The sequence below is a fragment of the Lissotriton helveticus genome, chromosome 6 (assembly GCF_964261635.1).
Source record: "Lissotriton helveticus chromosome 6, aLisHel1.1, whole genome shotgun sequence".
NCBI classification, from domain to species: Eukaryota; Metazoa; Chordata; class Amphibia; order Caudata; family Salamandridae; genus Lissotriton; species Lissotriton helveticus.
Window position 1 is genome coordinate 244517480 of NC_136067.1, and position 27013 is coordinate 244544492.

At 46.8% G+C, this 27013-nt stretch overlaps 1 protein-coding gene across 1 annotated transcript in view; it reads left to right on the forward strand.

The window, feature by feature from the left end:
* OPN5 (opsin 5) overlaps positions 1-27013 on the forward strand; it is a 463602-nt gene that overhangs the window by 408169 nt on the left and 28420 nt on the right. Inside the window, exon 6 of the mRNA XM_078646756.1 lies at positions 11996-12237. Within this exon, the coding sequence (XP_078502882.1) occupies positions 11996-12237 (242 nt within the window). The remainder of the gene's footprint in view (positions 1-11995; positions 12238-27013) is intronic.

Below are 27013 nucleotides of genomic sequence, written 5' to 3' on the forward strand. Positions count from 1 at the left end.
AATTTTGGAGCCAAATTATAGCATGGAGTCCTAAGTTTGTCTACCAAACAAAAATGGTTCAAAGCCGGAGGGTCCTAGGGAAATTTAGAGACCACACAGGATTTAATCCCCAACACTTAATCAATAAACAGTACAAAATCCTTGGGTCTATTGCAAAAATCAGAGAGTGTGGCGAACCATTACTAGATAGTTTTAGAAAAAGAACATAAACAATACAGAACCATAGACTATGCACCACAGAACTAACTGTGGGCACTTCCCTTTTTAGGAAGAAATCCCCCACTCACCAAAGGTGACATGCTTCATCATATGGGATTCTCCTCCCAGAGGAAAAACCTAGGGGCATATTATCCAGGACCGGTGTTAAAATTATCGCCGTTTTATCGCCAGGAAACTGCCGATAAAACGGCGATAATGGGCTTGATAATACGCTCTTGTTAATTCCAATAGAAGCCCATGTTAACATCAGAACATGGGCATCTATGGGAATTAACAAGGGCGTATTATCAAGCCCATTATCGCCGTTTTATCGTCAGTTTCCTGCCGATAAAACAGCGATAATTTTAACACCGGTCCTTGATAATATGCCCCCTAGTTCCTCTGGGGGCTACAACCCCCTCTCTGAGAGGGATGAGCTCAGGGATGTTTTTAATAGCATGTAGGTTCTTCTAAATCCACATATGAAGAGACAGTTGCGTGAATGAGGGCGCAGCGCAAAGAAACAAAAAATGTGAGGATTGTCAAGTTAAACTAGTTAAGGCGCGTAAAAATTGTACTTTATTTAGATACGCCCCCTGCCAGGATTAAAAACAGTGCACCAGCGGTATGGATTTAAACCGCGACAGTGAGATAAAGAGTAATGGTCAACATGTTTCAGCCATAAACCTATATGTAGGCAAGGCTTTCATCAGGACCTATGATGCTGCTGCCTAATAAGTGTAAACGATACAACAAAAAAGGATACAAAGACAGAAACTGTTCTTAATCGGTCTGTTCCATAGGGAAGCGTTACCTATGATCAAAAAGGAAGAATCAAAACAGGATTGATTCATATATATAATGTTCTGGTGTATTCTCAGGCAGTGCGTCTTGAACCACTGGAGTAACAACTCCATGTTCTCCCTTGAACAAATCCTGCAACACCCCAAAACATCACATGATTGGATAAAAATTTCCCCTTGATAGACAAACCTTTTACAGTCACAACTTCCTGATGACTCCGTACCAATCCCAGTGCGGTGTTACACCAACCAACCTATTGCAGCGCGGCACGCTCGGTCCTAACCTTCGCTGCCCACAGCAGTTCACCCTCCTTCACAATTTCTCAGTCTATGTTCACTCACACAATCACAATTCCGTGATTGTCTGCCTTCTTCAAGATCAATAGATTTAAATCATCCAAGAACATTCACACACAGCGATCCTCAACCTGTGCTGGTCACCCAAATCGTAATAGTCTACCCCTGTACACAAGGTTTACCACACTATTCCCACACGTCCCATTCACACAAAGTTCCCTGTCTTAGGTGGAACTGCAGATGACCTCTCACCACAGCCCCTGAAATCTGTGGTTAGATTAACTCAGTGTGTTCTACACAATTCAATATATCTCAGGATCTTGGGCCACTTTGAGACCTGAAACTCAAATCTCAATCCTTGTACTACATTTGTCCCGAAACCACATTCCCTCAACTCTCACACAAACTCCACCGGACCTCACACAATCACATCACTCCTGCAATGTACCACTCGACACATCCCTATTGACACTCCTCCTTTCGCAGCTGTTCTCGCCGCACTTTCAAACTCCTTTTGTCTACGCCAAAGTCCATCGCTCTCCGCTCTCGATCATTGGGCTCTATTTTGGGGCTTTAGGGTTCTAGGTCTCTTTTCAAGACTTTATGGATTCTCCCCCCACTTTATGTGAACACCATCCTACTCCGCTATCAACTGAAGGAGCCGCATTTCCACGTTCTAGATCCGCTCTAGAACCTCAAGTCTATGGTACTTTTTCTCAGTATGGAAGTGTGGGGGAAGATAAATTATAAGTAGCTCAATCATTTCAATTCCAGAGAACTAACAGCCTGATTCATCAACGGGCCGTTTTGCGAGCCCCTAATAGCGAATCGCTATTAAGGACTCGCAAAACGGTATTCATGTAGGAATTGCTAAATAAATAGCGATTCCTACACATTCCTTATTTGCGAGTAGCAAATTGCTAATCGCAAATAAGGAATAACTCCCCATTCATTCCTATGGGCCAAAAGGCCCATAGGAATGAATGGGGAGTATTCCTTATTTGCGAGTAGCAATTTGCTACTCGCAAATTAGATAGCGATTGAAAGGGTGCCAGGGGTGTCCAAAGGACACCCTGTAGCACCCCTGAAATGCAAATTGAAACAGGTGTTGCGCACACACATGTCCAAGGGACATGTGTGTCTGCAACTTAGAAAAATGCTTTTAAAAGCATTTTTCTAAGTTTTTGCTATTTACCGAGAGGTCTGACCTCTCGGTAAATAGCGGCCCAAAATTGCAAAATCGCAATTTTTAAATGTGTCATGAATAGCATTTAAGGAATCTCTATAGAGATTCCTTAAATGCTAATCCTCGCATATTTGCTAATTCTTTATTAGCGATTTTTGCATTTGGGATGATGAATCCCAAATGCAAAAATTGCACTCGCAAAGGGCCAGATTCTGAGAATCTGGCCCTTTTGCGAGCGCATTTAGCTTCATGAATCAGGCTGTATGTCTCTTAAGGGTCACAGAGTACCAAATACGTTTAGTTAACTTATTACAAACCAAAAATAACTGGACATACAGGCACCTCAAGATGAGGGTGTAGAGATACATTGGAAAAAATACAAAGCCAAATCTGCGGATGAAATTAAGGTGGTGCAACATGCACAAGATGATTAAGTCGAGAATCAGGATACAAAATATTAAGGAGCAGACGTCTAGCTTCCCCTTCATTGAAAGCTTGTGGAAATAAAGCATTAATCTGTCCCTATACTAGCACTAACGTGACATCCCTGCATAGCATTTTCCACCGCAATATCAGTTAAGGTTTCAGCGTGTGAGGCCTTCCTAAGAAGTCTCCCCACATTAGTTTGGTCAAGCAGCATTAAGCTACTATGACAGATCTCACTCTAAGATGTTTTTTCTCTCAAGGCAAGCCAGAAGTCCCCCAGGCATTTTCTCTAGCTATGATACATCAGTAGTACAGGTAGTATCCCAGGATCCTTCTCGAGTCACGACATCCAGTCAGGCCACCGCCTTATATCAATCAATCAATCAATCAAAGTTTATAAAGCGCAGCTACTCACCTGTTAGGGTCTCAAGGAGGGGGAGTGTAGCTTAGTGCCGGTGAGGTGGATTAAAAAAGCCAAGTCTTCAGTTCCTTCGTGAAGCTGTGGAGGGAGGTGTTTTGTCTGATGTGGATGGGTAGGGTGTTCCAGGCGGTGGCTCCAAGGTAGGAGAAGGAGCATCCTTCTGTTCTGGTTTTCTTGATGCAGGTTACTTCTGCGAGAAAGAGCTGGCTGAGCATAGGACACTGTGGGGTACATGGAGGTTTAGTCGCTGGTTCAGGTAGATGGTCCGGTGTTGTGGTGGGCTTTGTGTGCTTGGGTGAGGATCTTGAAAGTGTTTCTTTTCTCTATGGGGAGCCAGTGCCGTGTACGTAGGTGTTGCGAAATGTGGCAGTGTCGGGGTAGGTCGAGGATCAGTCTGGTGGCAGCATTCTGGATGTTTTGCAATTTGTGGGTGAGTTTTTTGCTGATTCCGGTGTAGAGTGCTTTGCCGTAGTACAGTCTGCTGGTGATTAGGGCGTGTGTGACTGTCTTTCTATGTTCGAGGGGGACCGAGTTGATCCGATGGTTCATGCTGAGGTCGGGGTCCAGGATGATTCCGAGGTTGCGGGCTTGGTTGGCAGGGGTGGGCGGGTTTACGAGGGTGGGAGGCCTCCAGGAGTTGCTCCATGCGTTGGGTGGAGGGCCCATGATGAGTACTTCTGTCTAGTCTGTGTTGAATTGAAGTCAGCTGTCTCTCATCCAGTCGGTACTGCTTTCATGCCTTCGTGGAAGTTGTGTCTGGCCTTGTCGGGTTCATTGGAGAGGGAGATGATGAGTTGGGTGTCATCGGCGTAGGAGATGATGTTTATTCCGTAGCTTCTGACGATGGTGGTTAGCGGGGCCATGTAGACATTGAACAGCATGGGGCTGAGGGTGGATCCCTGGGGCACTCTGCAGGTGGTTGGTGTGGGATCTGAAAGTAAGGGGTCGAGTCTCACTCGTTGCGTTCTGCCCTAGAGGAAGGATTGGATCTAGTCGAGGGCCTTGTCTCTGATGCCGGCCTCATGGAGTCTTCTTATCAGGGTGTGATGGGAGACTGTGTCGAAAGCTGCCGAGAGGTTGAGTAGGACGAGTACCGCCACATCTCCCTTGTCCAGTAGGGAGCGGATGTCGTCTGTTGCGGCCAGTAGGGCTGTGTCGGTACTGTGGTTAGACCTTAATCCGGATTAGGAGATGTCGAAGATGTTGTGGTCTTCTAAAAACGTGGTGAGTTGTTTGTTGACTGCTTTTCAATGACTTTCACAGGAAATGGAAGCAGGGACATGGGCCTGAAGTTTTTGAGGTCGTTGGGGTCTGCCGAGGGTTTCTTGAGGAGGGGGTGGATCTGGTTGTGTTTCCAGTCATCGGGGAAGGTGGCGGCAGCTAGTGAGCAGTTGATGGTGCGGCGGAGCTTGGGGCGATGGTGTCTGCAGCTCTGTTGAAGATGTGATGGGGCAAGGGTCCGTGGGGGCCCCCGGAGTGTATGGACTTGATAGTTTCCAGGGTATCTATCGGGGTTTATGAGGGGGAGGGGTTCTGCGTGTGGGTTGTCCTTGTTGAAACGGTCGTAGATGGTCTTGATTTTGTAGTGAAAGTAGGTGTTAAGTCCATCGCATAGGTCCTGTGAGGGTGGGATGTCCGTAGTTTCACTGTTGGGTTGGGCGAACTTCTTGATAATGCTGAAGAGTGTCTTGCAGTTGTGTGCTTGTGAGGAGATCCTGTCTTGGATAGGCTTCTTTCTGGTGTTTCTGGTGTGTTATGGTATTTATTCATATAGAGGTGGTAACCATTTACTTGCCTCTTCTTTGTGTACTCTAGATGCCAATCCGATTTCCGATTTGAACGCTTTTATTTGGTTAAATGAATCAACCATATAAGCAAAAACAGCGTACATCATAAATCGCAACAATACGCAATGATGGTAAAGGAATTACCCATACATAGAATGCTAAAATATTGATCAAGTAAAATCTTAAACAATGGGGGAACAATGCAATAGACCCCGATACATAGTTCCTATACTCCCCATAGATTGGTACAAACATGAGTAGACCATATCCATAAAGTGCAAATGCAAGAATTACTTAAAAGACCCTATTGATCATACAATCAAATGTCAAAGGAGCATCAATATCCTAATATGAATCTCTTACAAGAGGAATAATACAGCCTGGGTACATGATTCATGTTCTCCCCCTGGATCGGTATGGACTTAAATACTCCATATCCAGAAAGTGCAAGTGCAGAAATTACGTAAAAGCCCTATGGATTATACAGTCAAAAGTCAGAGATCATTGATTTCCTAATATGAATCGCTTTCAAGAGAAATGTTGCTGTGTAAAAGCACAATCCTGGGTCCTCTAGTCTTAAAAGCAAATTCATTGCGTCTTTGGTAGATCTAATATTAAGTCGTAGGAAAAACAGTTTTAAATAGATTTTTCTAAAATTAGAATACAAGTTACAGAGTAATAACATATGACAACAACTTTGGCGGGAAACTCCATCACTTGGACAGGGTTGGGTGGAACCTTGTTTCATAACAGGGAAATTGACAAGGTGATGTATGGTACCCAACCTTAAACGTGTTAACACATAATGGTGTGATCCTCTTGTTACAACAGACAAATAATTTTGGAGACCCTTGTTTAAGATCCAGTTGCATATAAAAAATATAAGTTGATTGGGTCAAAAGGGAACGGGAACGATCCGCTATTTTGTGGGCTAACAGAGATGTTTTGATCTCACTTCTAGCAGTGAAATCCATACATTCAGGGTCTTGTTGAATGTCACAATTAAACAGAACTTTAAACCAGTGGGAGATATAATTAAGCCAGGGGATTCTTAAACAATTCTCCATTTTAAGACAGTCCCGTATTATAGATTGTGTGAACATTCTCTCTTCCTTTGACCATATAGATTTCTATAAAAAAAAGAGGGCGTAGTGAAACCAGATCTGAGATGTATTTGATGCCCACTTCACGGTGGATAATTTCCGTGGAGGCCGATCGTGGGGCACATAACAAGCATTTTAAAAAAGAATTTTCAGTTTGTATTATTAAGTTACCATGACAATGACACCAGAACCCGGCACTGTAAAGTGCAGCTGTAACACATCGGGTCTCATAAATTGTCATCATATCTTTGATACGGCGACTGCCTAGTTTAATAGCAAATCTGAATATGCCATTTATATTCCTCAGCATCATTGCACGGGCGTTGTCCTGTTCCTGTACCCAGGACCCTCTCCCTGCAAAGGTAATACGTAGGTAGCAGAAAGTTTTAACCGTTTCTACCTTAGGACCTTCTATAAAATAGGATTTAGATCTAATCGGGTTTCTACCGCAGACCATTACAAAGGTTTTGAATTTGTTGATTAAAAGCTTCCTTTTTGCAATAAAAACTGTAAAATTATCAATAAGATGCTGTAACCCAATGGGGGTGCGAGAAAGTAAAACCGCATCGTCAGCATATAAAAGAATAGGGATAGGGTTACCATCCACCCTCGGGGCATCCACCACTATTGGTTTTAGAGCTGCGTCCACCTCATTAATAAATACTGAAAAAAGTAGTGGGGCTAGGACGCAGCCCTGGCGGATGCCTCTTTTAACTTTAAAGGGAGGGGTATATTCGCCTAAAGATCTGTCCCTCACCTTACTGGCTAGTTCCTCATATAATCTGGCCAGGAAATATATTATCTCTTTTGGTGCGCCCATTTCCAGTAATAGAGGCCATAGGATTGAGTGGTCTACCAGGTCGAATGCACTACTAAGGTCTGCAAAACATAGATATGAATTGCCCTCCTTAGCTATGGTGTATTTACCAATCAATAGATCCAGGTTGACACACTGCTCTAATGTGCCAACTCGTTTTCTAAAACCATATTGTACATTCGTAAGGATCGACTTCTCGGTTACCCAGGCTTCCAGTCGTAAGAGCATGACCCGGCTCATAATCTTTATAGAGGAATCCAGGAGGGAAATCGGGCGATAATTACGAGCATCTGTTTTAACCCCCTTCTTAGAAATAGGTATTATGATTGACTGACCCCATGATGAAAGAAATTGGGTCTCAGCGGCAATATTAAAAACTCTGGTTAAAAGCGGGGGCCATAGGGCCATTTCATTTTTATAAAGGTCAATCGGGACCCCATCGGGTCCCGGTGCCTTCCTCCCCTTACTGCTAGTTATAGCCTCAATAACCTCGTCAATCTTACTTGACAACGGCATAGTTGGCCATTCCATTAGAGGTTTGGTGCCAAAGAGTCCTCTCTGGCAATGGGATTAAAAATTTTGAATAATGCTCCACCCAACTGTTACAATTAACGTGGGAGTTAAGTTCTGGTATGTGTACATATTTTAGGAAAGGGCTATTAACTGTATCCCAGAATAATTTACTGTTTTTTGTTTCAGCAGCTTGACTTAGGTCTTCCCATGCTATTTCTTGGAGCTCCGCTTTCCTAATTTTAGTAGCTAAAACATAGGCTGCACGTAGAACCTTAATGTTGTCGGGATTACGAGGTTCCCCCCTTAGAGCTTTTTTCAAGTTGCCTAGGGCCGTAGTACAATTACTATCAAACCAGCTAACCTTGGATTTTTTACACCCTTGGGCTGGTTTAATCAATAAGCCCTCAATTGCGTTGTTGATCTTAATAAAATTAGCAAGAATCAATATGGGGTCAACCTCGACCCTTAGACATACTTGTATTTCACTTTGACAGCATTTGATGACATCATGCTGAATTTCTATAGGATCTAGACCAGCCCATTTTATTCAAACATCATTCGGTCTAGTAGGGACTATAGGCGGGCTGGTAGAAACCTCAGTTGCTGTTTTAGGACCCCAACAAGATAGATAGAGAGAAACACTATTGTGATCACTAGATGGTTGGGTCGTTATCCAGGGTAGGTAGAACCAGGGTGAACTATTACATGAAATAATAATGTGGTCGATATTGGACGTAGCATTCCTTCCTGTAAAGGTGGGGCATTTCACCTGTAGTTTATCCATGACACAAGGCATCAATTCCAAATCCCACTTCTCCATTGTGTTATTTAAAGCTACACCATATTCACAGTGAGGGAAATGCATATAACTATCATCAAAGTCCCCTCTCCTAGTCCCACAGACTTTAGTTAAAGAAAATGGGCATACACGAATATTAAAATCTCCTACCCAGAGGAAAATAATCGGGTCTTTAATGGTGTTAATCAACCTATCGAATTCCTTTTCCAGGGCATGAACAACTTGCCCTCTTGGAGACTTAAAAACAATATTATAAAAATTAATCAGTATAACGTCCTTGCCCACACTAGATGTCAGCCACATAATCTGAGAATGGGTACCAACATTAATACATCTCTTAATCCTAAATTTTGTCAGCGAGGTAGAAACTAGGATCAGTAGACCCCCTTTAGCTCTACCTGAGGAGGATGCCTGGGCTGGGAGCCAGTGGGAGGTGAAACCTTCGACATAGATTGAATCGATACTCCATGTTTCTTGTAGGCATATGATATCATGTTGTGCCGCTAAAAAATCAGACCAGGAAGGTGTACCTATTTTACTTTTAAAACCGGAAACAGTCCAGGTAGTTACTTGATATCCATTACAGGTATTAACTTCGTTTACATCCACGGGGGACACTACACGGCCCTCCCCATCACTAATAATGGGTAATTTTACTATACCGGAGGCTAGCTCATTATAAATATTGAGGGGCTGTGAGTCATTTCTTGGTAGCATCGCCCCCTGCTCAATCAGACAGTATTTGGTCATATCAAATGAATTACCGTTAGGCCTTTTACCCCTTTTGTAATTACCTAGAGCATTTCTATCCTGGGCTATCTGCCTGGACTGGGTGGACCATTTACGTCAATCATTAAGGTCAAGGTTACTCAGGGGTTGGTACCTATTGGCAACTGGGATAGCAAAATTGGGTAAGACAAGGGTCGGGCAGGAGCTGTCAAAGGTCCATTTCTAGACTAATGGCCCTTTCCGTGCATCGCCATCACATGTCTATAGAAATACCCTAAAGGAAGGACAGTAGTATTAAATTCCAGTGATCATGGTAATGGGGGCTTTATGAGTGAGTTGTATGCCCAACTTGGGGCCCGAAAATTGATAATAATACAATCCACTTCAAAACATTTCTTGAGGGGCCCAATCCAACCCACTCTACGTGTGGTCAGGATCTGGCTTACCCCTTCCATAGGAAAGCCACAATTATTTGTTAACCAATACACTACTTTATTCAGGAGTGAATCATGGTCCTCTACCTTACCCGTTTGGAGTCTAGGTACATTGGCCAATATTGCCACATAAGCACTACATTCAGGGGGTATATTAATGAAAGTGACAGGGTTCCCATCCTCTCGGACTACGGCTCTAAGGTTATCAGACTTGGTGTTATTGGTATGATTGCCATCATGTGTAATAGTCTGATTTAAGGGGCCGACAACAGCAGCTTTCTCTAGTGTTCTATTCACCTCAATTTCAAATCTATCTTTGATGCTATCCAGGGATCCACTAATCTTATGTATTTCTCTAGCCAAATCATCGAGCTTAGCGTAAAGTGGTCTCAATAGTTCTATCACCTTTTCCGAAAGGATGTATGACGTTACAATGCATGCTTTTACAGCGCATGCCTTTACAACGTGTTTTTTACAACACATGCCTTTACAGCGCATAGTGCTTTGGGGCGCTGGATAGTGAATTGTTTAATTTACTATTCCAACTCCAGTCCCCGTGGATAGTAGGGAAGGTGTTGGATAGTACATTAAACCTATTCCCTATCCTAGAGTGCCCCCCAGCGCAATGCGTTGTAATGGTTTGCGTTGTAAAAGTTGCGTCGTAAAGGCACTGCATGGTAAAAGTTGCGTTGTAAAGGATGTTTCCCTTTCCGAAATATCCGCTAAGGATAGGCCACATTGGTGGGGATCTAAGGTAACACAAGGACCTACTTTCTCAATAGTAGAATTCTTATTAACTTTTTTTGTCCTATGATTGGTCTTCTCTGGTTCTATGTGATTTTTCCTACGGCCCCTAGTCGTTTTCTTGGGTACAGGGCTACCCGTGATAATCAAAGTAGGGGTCGAAGATAATCGGGTATACTCCCCAGCAGTACCTTCATCTCTATGGTCGTCAGGAACTGTTTCCTCCACTAACAAGGTGTGGTTAGTTGAATTGTCGAGCAGTTTCTGGCTGGGAATAGTCCTGACCTCGGGCCCCTGATCTGCCCCCAAATTACTAGATCTCATGGACAGGCGTCTTTCAGTGCGAACTATCTCTTCTGAAAGGGGGCTTACGGCTTTGACCAAGTATGTCTCAACTGTTGTGCAAGGTCTATCAATGTTTAGCTTAGCGGGCTTCCTTCTTGCCATGGTGGTATATGTAGAGGGAATACTAATTACAGGCCTCACCACTAATACTATAATGTCATCTAAGTTGGCTAGAATTAAAGTGACACGTGCTACACTGAAAGTGCAATATGTAGTGGCCAAGGTTAAAGTGACACGTGCTACACTGAAAGTGCAATATATAGTGGCCAAAGTTAAAGTGACACGTGCTTTGCTGCTAGCGATAAAGTGCAATATAGGACGACCTGTAGTAGAGTGACACGTGCCAAACAATAATCAAACTAGCTGGGGTTCACTAAAAACAGGAAGCAATACAATTAAAAGCACATGAAATATGTAAATAAAATGGTTAGGCTGTTAAAACGATAAAAGCTAACATAAACACTGCGTGATCCAAGGGTATTATCACGACGTTAATGTTTTTAGGGTACAACTTCAAGGGGAATAGTGTCACTAGTGTCTAAGATAAGTCAGAGAGAGGTTGAGGACCGCTGATTACTCACAAAGCAGGGTGGGCACCGTAATTAGTACGCTCAAAACCTTACTTCTAGTCCCAGGGTTCGTTCTAGTGCTTGATGTTAGGGGGGGGGCGGGCCCTGCCCTGCCTCTGCCTGGCGCTGACGTGCTAGGACGGGCCCGCCCTTGGCCCCAGCACCGCCCGCGGGACGCCTGCGCGCGCCTCGTGCTGGGAGGGGAGAGGCAGCGCTAAATAACGCAGTGGTGGCGCCTCCCCCTCTCAGACAGCAGCAGCTGGGCAACCGGGGCTTCTGGGGCTTGTAGTCTCCCCTGGACGGAGCAGCAGCCTGGTGGCAGAGTGCTTGTAATGGAGACCTCGGGACCCCTGTCCCACCGAGGTAAGTTAGGCTGCCGTGAGTGGGGGCAAAAAAAGAATCCCTTCTAGATGCCAAAGCTTTCAATACTGATAGCTGGGGTTCCAGGGATAGGCTAATAAATGTTTACTGGCACCCTACACTGTCATATGTAAAATCACATGTTTGCTCTTTTTAAAAAAAAGACAGTTTGTTGAATTTCAAGCTCATATTGTCAAATCGTGTTTGTGTTGCAACGATCCAAAAAATCATTGTGTATGTTACAGGAAGGGATACCTTTCACTTGATACAAATTGGTCTGAATGCAAGATGGTACGTTTCCCTGTCGCGGTCACTCTTAAGGTTACTGCTGTGTACAATTTATAGCGTATTAATGAATAAGTGACAGTGTTGTAGGGACATATGTCTCAACCAATACATCAAATGCAGATTATGTGACATTTGTAAATTTTACCTTCTAGTTGTATTCTTTATTCTCCCACTAGGTGGCAATGTTGATCTGCGCAGGATTTCTCATCGCCTGGATCCCGTATGCTGTTGTCTCAGTGTGGTCAGCCTTCGGAAAGCCAGACTCTGTTCCGCTCTACTTTTCAGTCGTACCGACGTTACTAGCGAAATCAGCCGCCATGTACAACCCGATTATATACCAAGTGATTGACTGCAAACAAAATTGCGGGCGCCTGTTCTGCGGCGTCACCGGAAAGAAAAGCGAATCAAAGAAATCCAAGTAATTTTGCTCTTAGAATTTTACAATTCATAAGTGTACTCAGATTTATACAGGATAGCTGCCAAGGTTTCAGATTGCTTATGTGTGACATTTTCATAGTTTCAATGTACTTATGAGTGACATTAAAGACTATGAGCAGGGCTTTAAGTGGGATTAAAAAACTGGGGGGTCTCTCAAATGGGCGTGGCCAGTGTAATTAGGGGCGTGGTTTTAAAACACTTATGCTAAAAATCTGTGTTTAGCATAGTGTGCCGCCTCACTTGTATTTTGCTGTTTCTGCCATTGCATCCAGATATATGATACAACAAGTAACATCATACCTACAAGTAGTAAGGACTATTGGCTTTGTCAATTGTTATTAGTTGCATAAGATAAATAAGCTGCAACTATGGCTTGTTACATATAATATTGAAAACGCTTCCAATTAAAGCCCTGGTGACCCTACCACAACTTTGCTGCTCTTGCGTTTCAGAGAGAGAAGGAAATTCAGAAGGAAAATGACTCTTTAAAAGGATTTCCCTTCCCCCACAACCTTCACCTGGCATGACGTCATGCTGTAACTTCTGTGGTAGTGAGAAGTGAGCAGTTTGGGCAGCACACATCGATGTGCTTGCTCTCTCGTAAAGGGTCTCTATCGGGCTGTTTTGCGCCCTGGCTCTTTTTTCCGGCCTAGAGTGACAGCAGTTTGCTGTCACTGCAGTCTGGAAAGAAACGGATCACCTGTGCCAGCGCACAAAACAGAGCCCAAAACAGAGCCCGACAGAGACCCGTTTCAAGGCCCCCTTTAAAAAACTGCCGGTGCTCAGACCCCTTGAGACCCGGCCCACTTAAAGCCCTGACTATGAGTGACATTTTCTCGCGACCAAAATCATGCAATGATGTCCATGGTAACAGACAACTATCAGAAATCACACCCACTTAGTGCAATCAGAAACTCGAACTCTGGTGCTTTCGAACCTAACATTCTAATAATCACCACTCTCCACCCAAACCTCAGCACCAGGGGCAGCTGACCCACAAGGCACAAATTGATCTCTGCCACAAAAGCATCAACCCACTGAGCTATGCACATTAATGCACTTCTATAAATGCTGGCAGACTTTCTTTGCAGTAATCATATTAACCCTCCGTGCTACTTTATAGCGAGAGTCAAAACTGACAGTAGACATAACTCTGACCTCTTTCCAACGGGAACATTAATCTGGGTTCTGGGTAAAATCTACACTATATAAAAAATAAATAAATGCATAGATAAATAGATAAAGAATGAAATAGTATTCAGGAGATTGCTTCGCCAGAGCACAACAATAATAATCTTGACGGGTAAAGGTTTTTGGAGGAACTAAAGAGCAGAAAAACAATTACAGTGTGTGCGGTTTAATGTTTTTTGGCTTTAGACACTCAAAACCAATGTTCTCCTAATGGCCGGCATAAAATAAACGCTTAGGAGCTTATTTACAAGCCCCTTGCGCTGTCGTTTCGCCACTTTTAATATGGGAAAAAGTGACGTATTGGCGGCGCAAGGGGCTTGGAAATCATCCCCTTAATTGTTAAGCCTGACGTAGTATCCCCATAATGTCAGACCGGCTCCCATTAACAACGTCCTAAGAAATACAGGCATTTGGAACTGATTTTCTATTCAAGTCAATCAATCTCACTCCGAAATGAGGAGCTCAATGAAGCATTAAGGACTAGTGATTTGATTCGCAAGGAAGTGTGTAATGAGCCTCGCACATTCCTTTATTAGTGTGATAAAAGTCTAAGCTTTGTGGGGTTGTGGGCCTTAGGCCCACATACTAATAAATAACTGACGCAGCCAAAGTGTTCTTAGTTACTCTATTAGGCCACGAGCCCGTGCACCCGGGCCCTTTTATTGACGGTTCCACGTCACTCGTGGCACCCGTGATGGATGGGTGGGTGCAGTGTGTCCAGCCCTCGAGGGTGTGGCTGGGATTACAGCTTCCTGGGGGACACTAGAACGTGTCCCGCAGGACACTACATTCCTTTTCAACTTTATTAAAGAACAAACAAAATGTTAGCCCAACCTGTTTGGGCAAAACAATTAACTAAAACACCACAGGGTCCATCAGTCTTCTGAGGCAGGGGGTCGGAAGACGCCAGACGTGAGCTGATGACTGCCTGCAGCAGGACCTTCTCGGTTGGCACTCGTAGTTTAACCTGAAGGGTTCAGGACACGACCGCAGGCTTGGAGATGTTCGCTGCATAGCAACAGTTCACTTGTGATGACATGTCTTGCCGGACTTCCCTTTTGTCGACATCAGTGATGGTCTGTGGTTAATTCAAACAAATGTTTCAATGGGATGCGTCATGATCATGGATGAAGTTCATGGTGACGGTTCGTGGAGGTGTTGCCTGATCACTTGTCTCTGTGGACCCTTTTTGCTGCAACCGATGACCCGTCGGTGGGGCAAAGTCTCTTTTCACTCTCCCGCCTGGAGAGGCCCGTTGCCGGGGTTGCTGCGGGACTGCAGGAAGGCTACACTGGGGCCACTTGTGTGCCGACTGGGTGCAGCTGCTGGACCACTGAGGAGCCTTTACTTGGTCGCACGTGCAACCCTCTAAGGTGGAGATGTCTTGGTCGATGCTTGCTCTCGCTACCGCAGCTCTAGGGTGTGTCCAGATCACAGGTAGCCTCTGGTCTCTTTTCTCGGCTGGTGTGTCAACAGCTGGTGACTCCAGTCCATCGATACTCTTGGAGTGGTGTTTGACGCATGTGCTGATGGCTGGCGTGATGGCGGTTGCCAGCCATGTGGTGACTCAGGATGACAGGTGGTGGTGACTTGCTGGAAGAGTTGGATGTCAGGAGGGACTTGGCAGCCCTGTGCCTCCACCTTGCTGAGGTTGAGTTTAAGTGATGGCGTGACACATAGGGTGCGTGGATCCTCTCTTGCCTGGCTTGGGGCCACTGCTGACTCCGTCTTGAGGCGGTGTGAGGAAAAGACACTCGATACCGATCTTCACCCATGGCATCTGCAGTCAGTAGCAGGGATGCCGTTTGAATTAGACTGTTGACACTCTGGGGTGGACGGTCGCCTGGAGAAGCGTTGGGGTGATACACAGTGTGCGCATGCTGCGGATTATGTTCGGCTCTCCCGTGTGGCTGTATCCAGGGATGCCGATTAATGCTCACCTGGGGGAACTTTGGGATGATACTCGGTCTGCGCTCGCTGCAGCTTACTCTTGGTTCTCCCTTGAGGCTGTATCCAGGGATGCTGATTGACGCTCACCTGGGGACGGATTGGGATGAGACTCAGTTTGCGCTTGCTGTGGCTTACTCTTGGTTCTCCTTTGAGCCTGTGTGCAGGGACGCCGATTGACGCTCACCTGGGGAAGTGGTGGGATGAGACTCGGTTTGCACTTGCTGCAGCTTAAGTGTGGTTATCCTTGGTGCTGTCGCCAGGGCCGTCGGTCCGCCTTGGTGTCTGTCTGGTGTCTTTGGAGGTGTTCTTGGGTTGTGGTGCCACGAGTCCTTGTGATTCTCCTCTCACGGTCTTTGACGCACCTGTGGGTGTCCAGCTCTTCTGGGTGGCACGATTTCCACTCTTCTTCTTCTTCTGGGGCAGTAACATTTTCCACGATTTCCACTCTTCTTCTTCTCCTGGGGCAGTAACATGCACCATGTACCATGCACCATGTGGAGAAGTGTGGCTCAGGGGTTAGAGGCGGCAGACCCGGAAGCTGAGATCGATCCTGGACCAGGGTTCAATTCCCCGCCTCGGCGGGTCTTGGGCTAAAAAATCCACGGACTCGATAATTCTCGTTCCGGTGCCTACTCAACTCACGGGTTCACACTCTGCGACTCTGGGCAATAGCTTGCTTAATCTCCACTACGGCCCCTCGCGGCGGGATGCCTGGCTTTCACCTTGTGGATACCCTGCCGGGGTTATCACACAGGGGAATACCAGGACGGGTTCCCTAAGCAAGCGCCTTGAGACCTCTGGGTGATTAGTGCGCTATATAAATCGAAATACAATACATACATACATGTTCTAACAAGGCCAACTGGCCTATTAACTTCAATGGTCTCCGGACTATTCTGGTGAACCTTCAGTCGCTCTTCTCGGCTGCATGGTGGGCAGCCACTCAACTTGGGTGCTCCTTCTTCAGGCAGCTTCTTGACGCTTCTCCTCCAGTTGTTCCATCTTCAGGGAATAGCTTCCATGGACCGTGGTGAGCTGTGGTGGTGGCTGGCGACGTGTGGTGTACAACTCTCCTTTCGTCAGCTTTCGGTCACTGATGAATCATGCTTGAGGCAGTGTGAGGGAGGATACTGTTCTGCGTTTGGCCCCTTCCGAGCTTCATTGCTGTCACTGCTGTGGAGATGTAGGGAATCTCCCTGCTGATTCCAGCAGTGCTTCTTTCTTCAGAGAGGTTTGTTCTCCTCCTGGGTGTTCACCTCTAATGACGTTCTTCTGGGCGCGTGTCCCACACACTTCGGGCTGAGCATGCTTCTTCATTGCCAGGGCGCTCTCTTCTGGCACTGTGTGTGTCTACTTTTCCTCCTTGTGGCAGTGGTCGTTCATCACCAGGGGCGTATGTCGCGCTCTTCTCACTTGTGGTGGCGTTGGGCCGCTGCTGGTGGCGCACTCTCTGCACCAGTCTTTTCTTGCACTTTTGGTGGGGTAGACTCCTTTGAGCTGTTGCTCGATCAGTGATCACCTTGCTGACACTGATTCCTGTCGATGTTGCTGCTCTGGCCATCTAGTCATCTTGCTTTGACTGGACGTTGCGTGGTGGCGCCTGTGCAAACTTCATGCAGGCTTTCTGCAGAGTGAGCAGTCTCTCTATGTCAACCTGACATGCAGTCCATGGGGGCCGGTGACACTCTTCTTAACGGCCTACTGCTGTGACGTCTTAAGCAGTGCTCTGTGTCTCCCACTCTGTCCTCTCCTTATGGTTGTGCTTCGCCGTGATCAGTTCAGTGGGTGTGTGTGCCTGCTAACTCCTTTTTGTTTTGTTCTGGGTGCAGGGTTGTGTTCACTTCTAACCACTGGCTGCTTTGGGCTTGCAGTCTCATGGTGCTGTGCGGAGTCCTCTCTGCTGGACTCTCTGTAGCTGCATCTTGCCTTCAGTGTGACTGGGGCAGCTTCGGGCTACGTGAGTGCTCTCTGCTGTGTTTACAGGTTCTCTATGCTTGGACAGCACTATTGTCATCACTGCAGTGTGTCTGCCTGCTGGCTGATGTGGAACCACTTCCAGTTCCTCTTTCCCCTCCTTGATACTCCGCCGGGCTTTGCAGTTGACTTGGGGTGTTGTGCCTGGACCGGCATCAAACTGTCTCTCCCTTCGTGGTTACTGTGGGTTACAGCAGCTATCCTAGTCCTACCTCCGGTGTTACAGCTGCTCTTCCGCACCGGCGTCTGCAGGCACTCTTCTGTGGCGGGGGCTCGCTGATGCCTGCGCTCTGCTGAGGTGCCGTCCGGTGGCCCACACTACCCTCCTGCGTGGGTGCTTCAGGGGGGTTCTGCAGCACCGCGACTCTTCCCCAACCGGCCGACGCTGCGGTTTACCGCCACTGCACTCGGGGGTAATGCAAGCATCTCGGTGGGGGCTCTTCAGTTCCTTCTGTGGCAGGATGAGTGCGGCAGCGGGCTCATCACGCTCTCGCCGGAGCTGGGTAGCGGCATTCCCTCTCCTTTTTCACCCGAGCCAGGAAGGGTGAGCGATAGCCAATCTTCGGTCGTCACTCCATGATGGTGACAAATTCGCTCCTCCAGCTGCGGCAAAGTCACATCCCGGGTGCATTCCCTCCCCATGAGGGACGATGAAGCGCTGAGATGCGGGCACATGGGCTAGACCCGCCTCATCGCCAATGTGGGGTTATGGGCCTTAGGCCCACTTACTAATAAATTACTGACGCAGCCACAGTGTTCTTAGTTACTCTATGAGGCCATGAGCCCGTGCACCCGGGCCCTTTTATTGACGGGGCCACGTCACTCGTGGCACCCGTGATGGATGGGTGGGTGGATGCAGTGTGTCCAGCCCTCGAGGGAGTGGCTGGGATTGCATCTTCCTGCGGGACACTAGAACGTGTCCCGCAGGACACTACATTCTTCACTAATAGTTGAAGGGCGAAAGGCATTTCACATTCATTTCACCACCGAATGCCAATTTGTTACCTATAACTCATAAAACAAAATGGAAAAATTGTTTTCATTTAAATAATCCGCCCAGTAAACTACTTGGAAAAATTCTACTATTTTTTCAAGTTGGTAGATGCTACAAATATATTCCTGAGCAATTGTCTTGTCTTGTATTTTAGTCTTTCAAGCCCACACACTTGCTTGGGGATATTTACTTAAAATGTTTACATTATCTTTGGACGCATATGGAAAGGATGTCTTATCTGGTAGAAGAGACAGTCAGTGCTGCACTAAAGGTGAACAGATCGATCCCCGAGTTATGGGAGAGCGTGGTTTCAGAGAGAAGTCCGCCTTCTGGGAAACTCCAATTCAGCACAGAGAAAAAATAATATTTTGTAAAATATGATTTTGAGCAAACATGTTTTGGCACTCTGTAATGTAGAACTCTAACAAAGGGTATCCTGCTTGTCCGTACTTCCCCCTCGAGGCCCTAGTTTTACTTTGCGCATGCACGAAGGAAAAGGAAGTGTGCATGGCGCTATGCCCTGCTGGAGGCCCCCTTCCCCCCCATTCTAGTAACAATCATTTTAAATGTCAGCAGCAGGTTTTATTAAATTGATTTGTTACTTATTGAAGTCTCCGAGAGTCAGAGTCAGGCTCTGGCTGCCTCGTCAGGACACCGCAGCAGCAGGAATCAAGGTCAGAACTAGGGGATGAGTCAGGTGGTCGATTCCCGAGCACCGGCTTCCTCCTGTTTAACTCTGGGCTATGCAGGGTGCTCGGCACAATAGCGATTACTTCCTGGGTGCCTGGCTGACGTGGAGGAAATTGAACATCCTGCTGTAGAGGCACTTTAGGGGGTCACAAACGAGGGAGGCACGTTATACTTTACAAGTATTACTTTTATTAGCGAGAGCGCCGGTGCTAGCTCTCACTCACACCACTTTGACGCTCTTCCGCCCATCATCCCACCCCGCGCTCCTAGTGTTTCCTGTCACGTCATGACGGAACACTAGAGCGCAACACTACAAATCTTCCCCCTTTAACAACACTACAAAGAATGCAACTCGTTGGGTAGTAACTAGGATAGTTCAGTTCCAAAGTGGTTAGGTCTTCATGTGGAACTCTTGATACTTTTTGGGCAGTACCACGGTCCTGCCTGTGCGGGTCTGTCTCGACAGGGTGCCTGCCCTCATGTCTCTACAGCCATTATGTGGATTGGTGTTGGTTGGTTCCTGTGGTTGATCCCTGGTGATGGTACCACTTGCTTCTTGCTCTACTTGTCTTGCCTGCCGCTCAGTGTCTCCTGGATTCTCCTGTGGCCTGGTGGTGTTCGCTTCTTCTGTGTTGATGTCTTCTGAGCGACCACTATGTGTCTCTGTGTCTCTGTTACTTTCTTCTTCCTCCAGGTTCTCATAATTACTATCATCCATTTGGGTCTCTTCTATCTTCGCCCACCTCATCATCTTGTTGTATCTGGACATTCTGTCTAGAGACCATACTTTCCCATCACTCTATAAGGCTGACCTGGTGTACATTTCTTTGACCTGCAGTGGTGTGCTGTACTTGCTTTCGCCTTTCCTCCTCAACTGAGCAATCTTCACTCTGACCCATTCCCCTTTCTCCAGCCTTGCATCTTTGACATTGTGTCTCTTGTTGTAGTGGTCTGTGTAGATCTTTTGCGCCTTTCTCGATCCTCATAGAATATCCTCTGTTCAGTGTTCAAGTGTTTCTTTTCCGGCCACCCTGTGATTATGAACTGTTTGATTGTTGTGAGGCTGGTGTCCTCCTCGTATGCCATCTTCCACTCTTGTGCACTTATGGCCGCTTCTTTGTCCTCCATTATTGCAATGGTGTAATCATCTTCTGCCGTTGGCACCGGTGCGTTCTCCATTGCAGCTGCCCTGCTGAGGAAGTCGGCAAATTTGTTCTAAGAGCCTGGAATGTATTGGACATCGTACACATAATCCAATAACCGCAAGGTCATTTTTGCTAAGCGTGGCCATCACGTGTCCACTTGACGTGAGTACCTTCACTAGCGGCTTGTGATCTGTCCGGAGCAGGAATCTGGAGCCCCACAGGAATTGGTGGTATCTTTCCATCGGCCAAATTGCTGCTAGCATCTCCTTCTCCACCACACTGAATTTTTCTTCGTTTGGGGCCAAAGACCGGGACGCGAAGCTGACCGTCGACATTTCACCTTCTGTGGACTGTTGCATCAGGACTGCTCCCAGGCCTCTGTCACTCGCGTCCATGGTGAGAATAGACAACGCCTGTTAGTCAAAACCATTTAGGGGTACGGCCTCGTATATGTCTTCTTTGATTTGCTCAAAATCTTCCTGTGTTGTCAACGACAAAGTGAAGGTGGTCTTCTCCTTTAGTAACTGCTGCAAGTTGTGTGTTTTGGTGGTAAAATGAGGCACAAACTTGCTATAGAATTCTGCCATTCCTAGGAAGGACTGAACATCATCCTTATTCTTGGGGGTAGGTGCGTCCTATATGGCCTTTGCATTTGCCTGTTTTGGTGCAATGCCTTTCTCGCTAATTTCATGTCCCAGGTACGTGACCGATGACACTCCAAAGTTGCCCTTGTCCCATTCTGCGGTGAGGCCGTTCTGCCTTAGTATGCGTAGTACTGTGGAGAGCTTGGCGTCATGGTCTGCTTTGGTCCTGCCCCTTACAAGGATGTCGTCTTGGAAGTACTGCACTCCGTCTGTGTGTCTGAACACTTGATGCATTCGTTTTTGGAAGACCGCGGCAGCGGACGCAAGGCCGAATGGCATCCGCCGGAAATGGTAGCATCCAAACCGTGTAATGAACGAGGTTAGTTTCCTGCAAGTGGGGTGCAGCGCGATCTGATGATAGGCAGAGGTGAGGTCTATGGTGGAAAACCATTTGACGCCCTTCGTAAGGGCTAGCATCTCCTTGATCCTGGGTAACGGGAATTTGTCAACTATGATATTTTTGTTGAGCTCCCACAAGTCGATGCAGAGGCGTACCTTGCTGTTGGGTTTCCTGGCTACGACCAGGGGTGCCAGCCATTCTGCGCTCTCGATCAGTTCAATGATTCCACTGTCCTACAAGTGCTGTAGCTCTTGCTGAACTGCTTCTCTGCTTTAAAAACGGAATGTTCCTCACTTTGTGGCTGACTGGTTTAGCACCTTCTTTGAGGCAGCTCTTGTGAGTAAACTTCGTCAGTTTGCCAACAGTGCCCTCGAATACTGTCGGGAATTCCGCCTTCCATTTATCCGCCTTGTATGCTTGCCCTGGGGTCGTCATCAGGACTTGCGTTGTGCCCCCTGGATTCAGTTGAATACCGAGTTCTCCCTGGTCTACCCATCCTAGGAACGAAGGTCCTTTCTCTGCTACGTAGAGCTTCCCTTCCGCCGTGCAGCCTTTGAATTCAAATTGTAGGGGACAGTACCCCACCACGGGAATGGGCTCCCCTGTGAAGGTAACTGGGCGGATGTCAGGAGCCAGGAGGTGTGTGCCTATGGTTTGCGCGAAGTCTCTGTCCCAGATGCTGCGTTGCATGATGGTATATGGGGAACCCGAGTCAGCCACCATTGCTACTGGGACCCCCCCCTATCAAAAGGTCGCACAACAGTTTACACGTGCGTGAACAGTCTATGCCTAAGACTTGGTCGTCTATGCACAGTACACTTTCGTTGTCATCCTCACCCCCACAAATATGTGACCTCAGTCTCTGAGTCCTGGGTCACATATTTGATCGACGTTTTCTTGGGTTTGCGTCTGCAGACCCTCTCGAAGTGTCCCATGATACCGCAGTACATGCATTTGGCTCTGAAGACAGGGCAAAATTTGTCGGTGGCTGCGTGTGCTTGATTGCCGCATCTGTAACACGAGTTCATGTCCTCCCCTTGGGGTTTCCAGTTTGTAGGTGGCTTGGGTACATACTTTTTAGGCTGCCTTGAGTTTCCTGTGAACGGCTGCTTGCGCTCTTGAGGGTGTGGTGTCTGATACTTTGCCCACCACGGCTTTGTTGGCACTTTCATTTTTGGCAGCTTCCGCGCACCGTTTTGAGAGTTCCGCTTTTTTGACCATGGCCATTATCTCCTTGAGGGGGGCTTCTCCGCTGACCCATAACTTCTCCTGTGTGGATGTGTTCACTGTGTGCATGATGATTTGATCCCTGATGAAGTCATCGTGGAGAGCTCCGAATTTGCAAGTGATCGCTAGTCTTGTCAGCGCCGCCTCGTAGTCGTCCACCGATTCGCTCACGTTCTGCTTCCGTTGAAAGAAGTTGAAGCGGCCGATTGTGATGCACACCACTGGTTGATAGTGGCTGTCCAGGTCCTCAATAGCGTGCTGAAACACATCATCGTCGTCCTCCACCCTAGTCTTCTTTACCAAGTTCATGTACACCCTGATGCCTTCCGGACCTAAGTTGTGCAATAGGATCTTCTTTTTCCGCTTGCTCGGAAAGACTTCTTCCCCTTCGTCCTCTAGCGCTGATAAATAGTTCAGGAAGTATTCTTTCCAGTCTTCCCATTTCATGGGTTGCTCCCCTGGTTTCGGTAGGAAGGGGACAGGGTTTGTTAAGGAGAAGGTCTGGGCAGCCATGGCGGCCTGCCGTCTGGGTGGGGCGTCGTCTGCTCTGTGCGGAGGACTTCCTGGCGCGCTTTGGTCGTGCCGGCCCGGTGCGTCTACCTGGGCCCGAGGTCTTCAACCGCGTTGCCTTGAGTCTGGTGCGCCAGTGCCGGTTGTCCCCTCTTCACTCAGCGTGCCTTCCTCCGCTGGTCCGTGGGTGCCGGGCGCGGCTGCTCCTGGGCACCACCAACCCAGATGCAGCTTACCTGGCTTCTTGGCCGGTGCGTAGGGTGCTGGCCGGTGCTGTCTTGCAGCTTGTGCTCCCTTGTAGCAGGCAGGTCCGCTCTCACCTTACCCTGCCCAGGGTTGCCCAGTGGTGCTGAGTTGCTCTCACACTCTCATAGCAGCCTCTGCTCTCATCAGTGTGGGAGACCCGGGCACGAGTGACTATCCTCAGTCCTTGGGCTGGGTTCTGGTTGTGCTCCTTGTCCCTAGTGGCACTCTCCTCAGCTGCTGCTCCTAGGGATGGGGTCTGCAGTGCAACTGTTGTGAGACTCAGTAGTCTCGCCCTTGTCAGCGCTCCTCCTGTTCATGGGGCAGGGGTCGCTGTGTCTAGCGCTCAGTAATGATGTACAGGCACTGCTTCCTTCTTCATGCGCGCACGATGGTGGGGGGGAACTACTCACTGTGGTGCCGTTCACTGTATTATCAGAGTGCAGTTGGGCCTGGAACACTGCTTGTGACTGGCGATGCACACTTCCTTTTCCCAGCGGCGTTATCCTTCGCGGTGGGCACTCGTGGCTCCCCTGCCGTGCTCTTGCTGATCTCAACGCCGCCTCTTGTGGTCGGCTGCCGCGTGGTGGTCTGGCCGTGGCGTGACTCCATCCCCCAGCCTCGTCGCCAATTTGTAGAGGCACTTTAGGGGGTCACAAACGAGGGAGGCATGTTATACTTTACTTTAAGTATTACTTTTATTAGCAAGAGCGCCGGTGCCAGCTCTTACTCACACCACTATGATGCTCTTCCGCCCATCATCCCGCCCCGCGCTCCTAGTGTTTCCTGTCACGTCATGACGGAACACTTGAGCGCAACACTACACCTGCCACAGCATGTGCCAACAAGACACTGCTCCTCCTCAACACACAGTGGGACATATTTATAAGCCCCTATCGCCACCGCAACCGTCAGTTTTTTTTACGCTAAGTGGCTTAAAGATGCCTTGTAAATAACAGAACGTTACTTACAAAACTGAATTCCTTATTTCAATGATAACAGATCTATAAAAGAATACTTCAAACAGGTGTTTGCTTCTTAAAACATAAATGTATATTGCAACAATATTAAAGGGTACAAAAATTCAATATATATAAACATATATCAACACAAAGTGACTGAGATTTAGAGGTATTTTGTTGCTATCGTAGTCTCATTGTCACTAATGCGGTCACCTATTCCAAACAATATGTACAAAAGGAAAATTGTGACTGATTATACAGAAAACAAATCCTTTAGTGAAAAAACGCACAGAGGAAATAGGTGTAAATGTCGACGTTTTGGTCTATATAGTGAAGGCATCTGCTAGGCTATCTTCAGGACTGTAAATTCATATGTTGAATGACCCTAAGAAGCAACATTTATAGCTTGTAGTAATTGATGTAGTCTAATCCTTGTGTTGATCTATATTTATATATACATAGAAGTTTTGTACCCTTTAATATAAATTTATGTTTTAAGAAGCATACACCTGTTTGAAGTATTCTTTTGCAGATCTGTTCACATTGAAATAAGTAATTCAGTTTTAGGAATAACTTTCTGTAAGCAAATGTGTAGAGCTTATCACTGATGTCTGCTTAAAAACATGAAAATAAGTAGAGAAAATAATCCCTTGTAGGCACCTTTACCTGTTTATACATTAATTACCTAATCCTCCAAGGGTCTATTGGGTTTCCCACTTTTCCCTTTACTAGCCTTGTAAATAAGGCACCCTTTCATGCTACACTTTGCGCGAAAGGGGCGAGCAACGGGTATCGTGGTGGGCGTTCCACCACAACACCTATTGATTTTGACGCTGCCCCATATTTATAAGGGTGGCGTAAATATGGGGCAGCGCCAAAATTAAAACCTGGGAAAACCTGGTGTTACAATGGCACAATGAGGAGAAATGTTTAATTTCTCCTAGTTTTTGTTGTTTCCATGTGTGCTGCGTTATGCAGCAATCATAGAAACAGCAAAAGGCCATGATTGTTTATGTGCAGAAAGATGTCCCTTCCTGCCAATAAACAATCATTAAAAAAAATTATGTATAGCAACTTCTATGTGTGCTTTTTAAGCAGCACACATATAAGTTAAAAAACGCCATTTGAGATTGTTTACGGGCAGGAAGGAACACCTTTGTGGTAAATAAATAAATAATTACCGGTACTATTTTTCTATGCATTAACTGAAAATGATAGCTCAATAAATAAGAGGCAGAATCCGTGGTATCTGAGTCATACGGGCTTTAATTAAGTGGCTCGAGCCAATGGACATCGGGTTCCATCACCTGCTAAGGCTCAGGAAGGGACAATCTCAGGAAAAGAGGGGACAGCCCCTATTTCATTAACATCATACAATATATATAGTAAAACAGTACAGTTGCATTGAATACAGTAGGCGTAACAAGTGACAAACGGAAGATAAGAACATATGGGCGTGAAAAGAAGGCGTGCACAGGGCGTGCACGGAGGTGTGTGATGTAAACGTCACAGAAGTGTCATAAATGGGTGGATACATGGTGGGGGCTTCATGGGCAGCTGGAACCTTTAACCTACTGGTGCGCGCAAACGGGTCATGACGTGTAACTGGGGAGAGCTGGGGGCTCTGACTCCTAGCACTAGAAGAGGAGACTAAAGTCTGGGATGTCAGAACGACCTGTACCTATAGCATATCTGATATCTCGTGTTTGGAGTACATGTTGCTTGAATCTAAAAGTCATCAGGGCGAAGGCTACTTGTCACTAAGGCTAGTGCATGCATATATTTCTTCATGTATTGCGGGTGCTATGAATCTTCTTATGGGTATTAATTCAGTAATTCTCTTGCCTGGAGACAGGAAGACTAGACTATAGATGAAGATGTTTATGCGGTTCGTTAGCTAGGAATGTGAAGCCGGGGAACTGAACAGATAACTGTAGGCATAACATATTCTTGGCAGGCAGGCAGGCTAGGCCAAGTCGGGCACCGCGCTGCTTGGCAGGAAGTAAGTGAAGGGTCAGGGATGCGGGCGGGGCTGCATCTCTCCTCGGAGCGGTTCAGGAGACTTGAGGCTCGAATCTGGTGTCCGGGCCCTGTGAGGCCTAGAAACGGGTACAATTCGATGATTTAACGTGCACAATGTAAAGACGTTGGCAACATAGGCCTGGAAGCCTAATTCACGTTGCTTTACGGGGACTGGATAACTGACATACTAACGTGGGACGCAACTATAACTGCGTCTTTATTCGGTCATAGGGGAAAATATGCATAGTGATCATGCACATATAACATATGATGGGGAACACGTAGGGACACATAACATAACAGGGCAAAATTCGATTTTCCTCATTCCCTCCTTGTTCCCTACGTTCCCTTCAGGAAACATCAATATTCATAATACCATCTATCTGTTCATACAGCATCATTTGCTCGTCTTTTATCTTTTGGGAATGGGATCGTGGACGTGGAATACAAGATGTAGCGCACAAGCCGCAAATCGCCGGGCCACATTGTAAACAGAGACAACAACTGAATATAATCATTACTACTACTCCTAGGAATAGCAGTACTTTCCATCCCCAGGCAGATATTATACTCCAGAGCCAACCGGACCATGTCCAGGTGCCTGGATTCTGGTGTAGCTGATGGGCTATTTTATGAAGTCTAGTTATTGCTGAATACACAGACGGTGCGTTATTAGGAATGAAAACGCAACAACTAGATCCGATGACTCTACAAGCTCCGCCCCTATCGGCCAGTATGACGTCAAGAACAAGGCGGTTCTGAAGAACAACAAATCTCATAGCAGACTGCTCTTCTGTTAGGTCACCTAGGGCGGAAGTAGTCTCATTCACTACTGCTTCAAGGGTTCTGGTTAACCTGCGTATT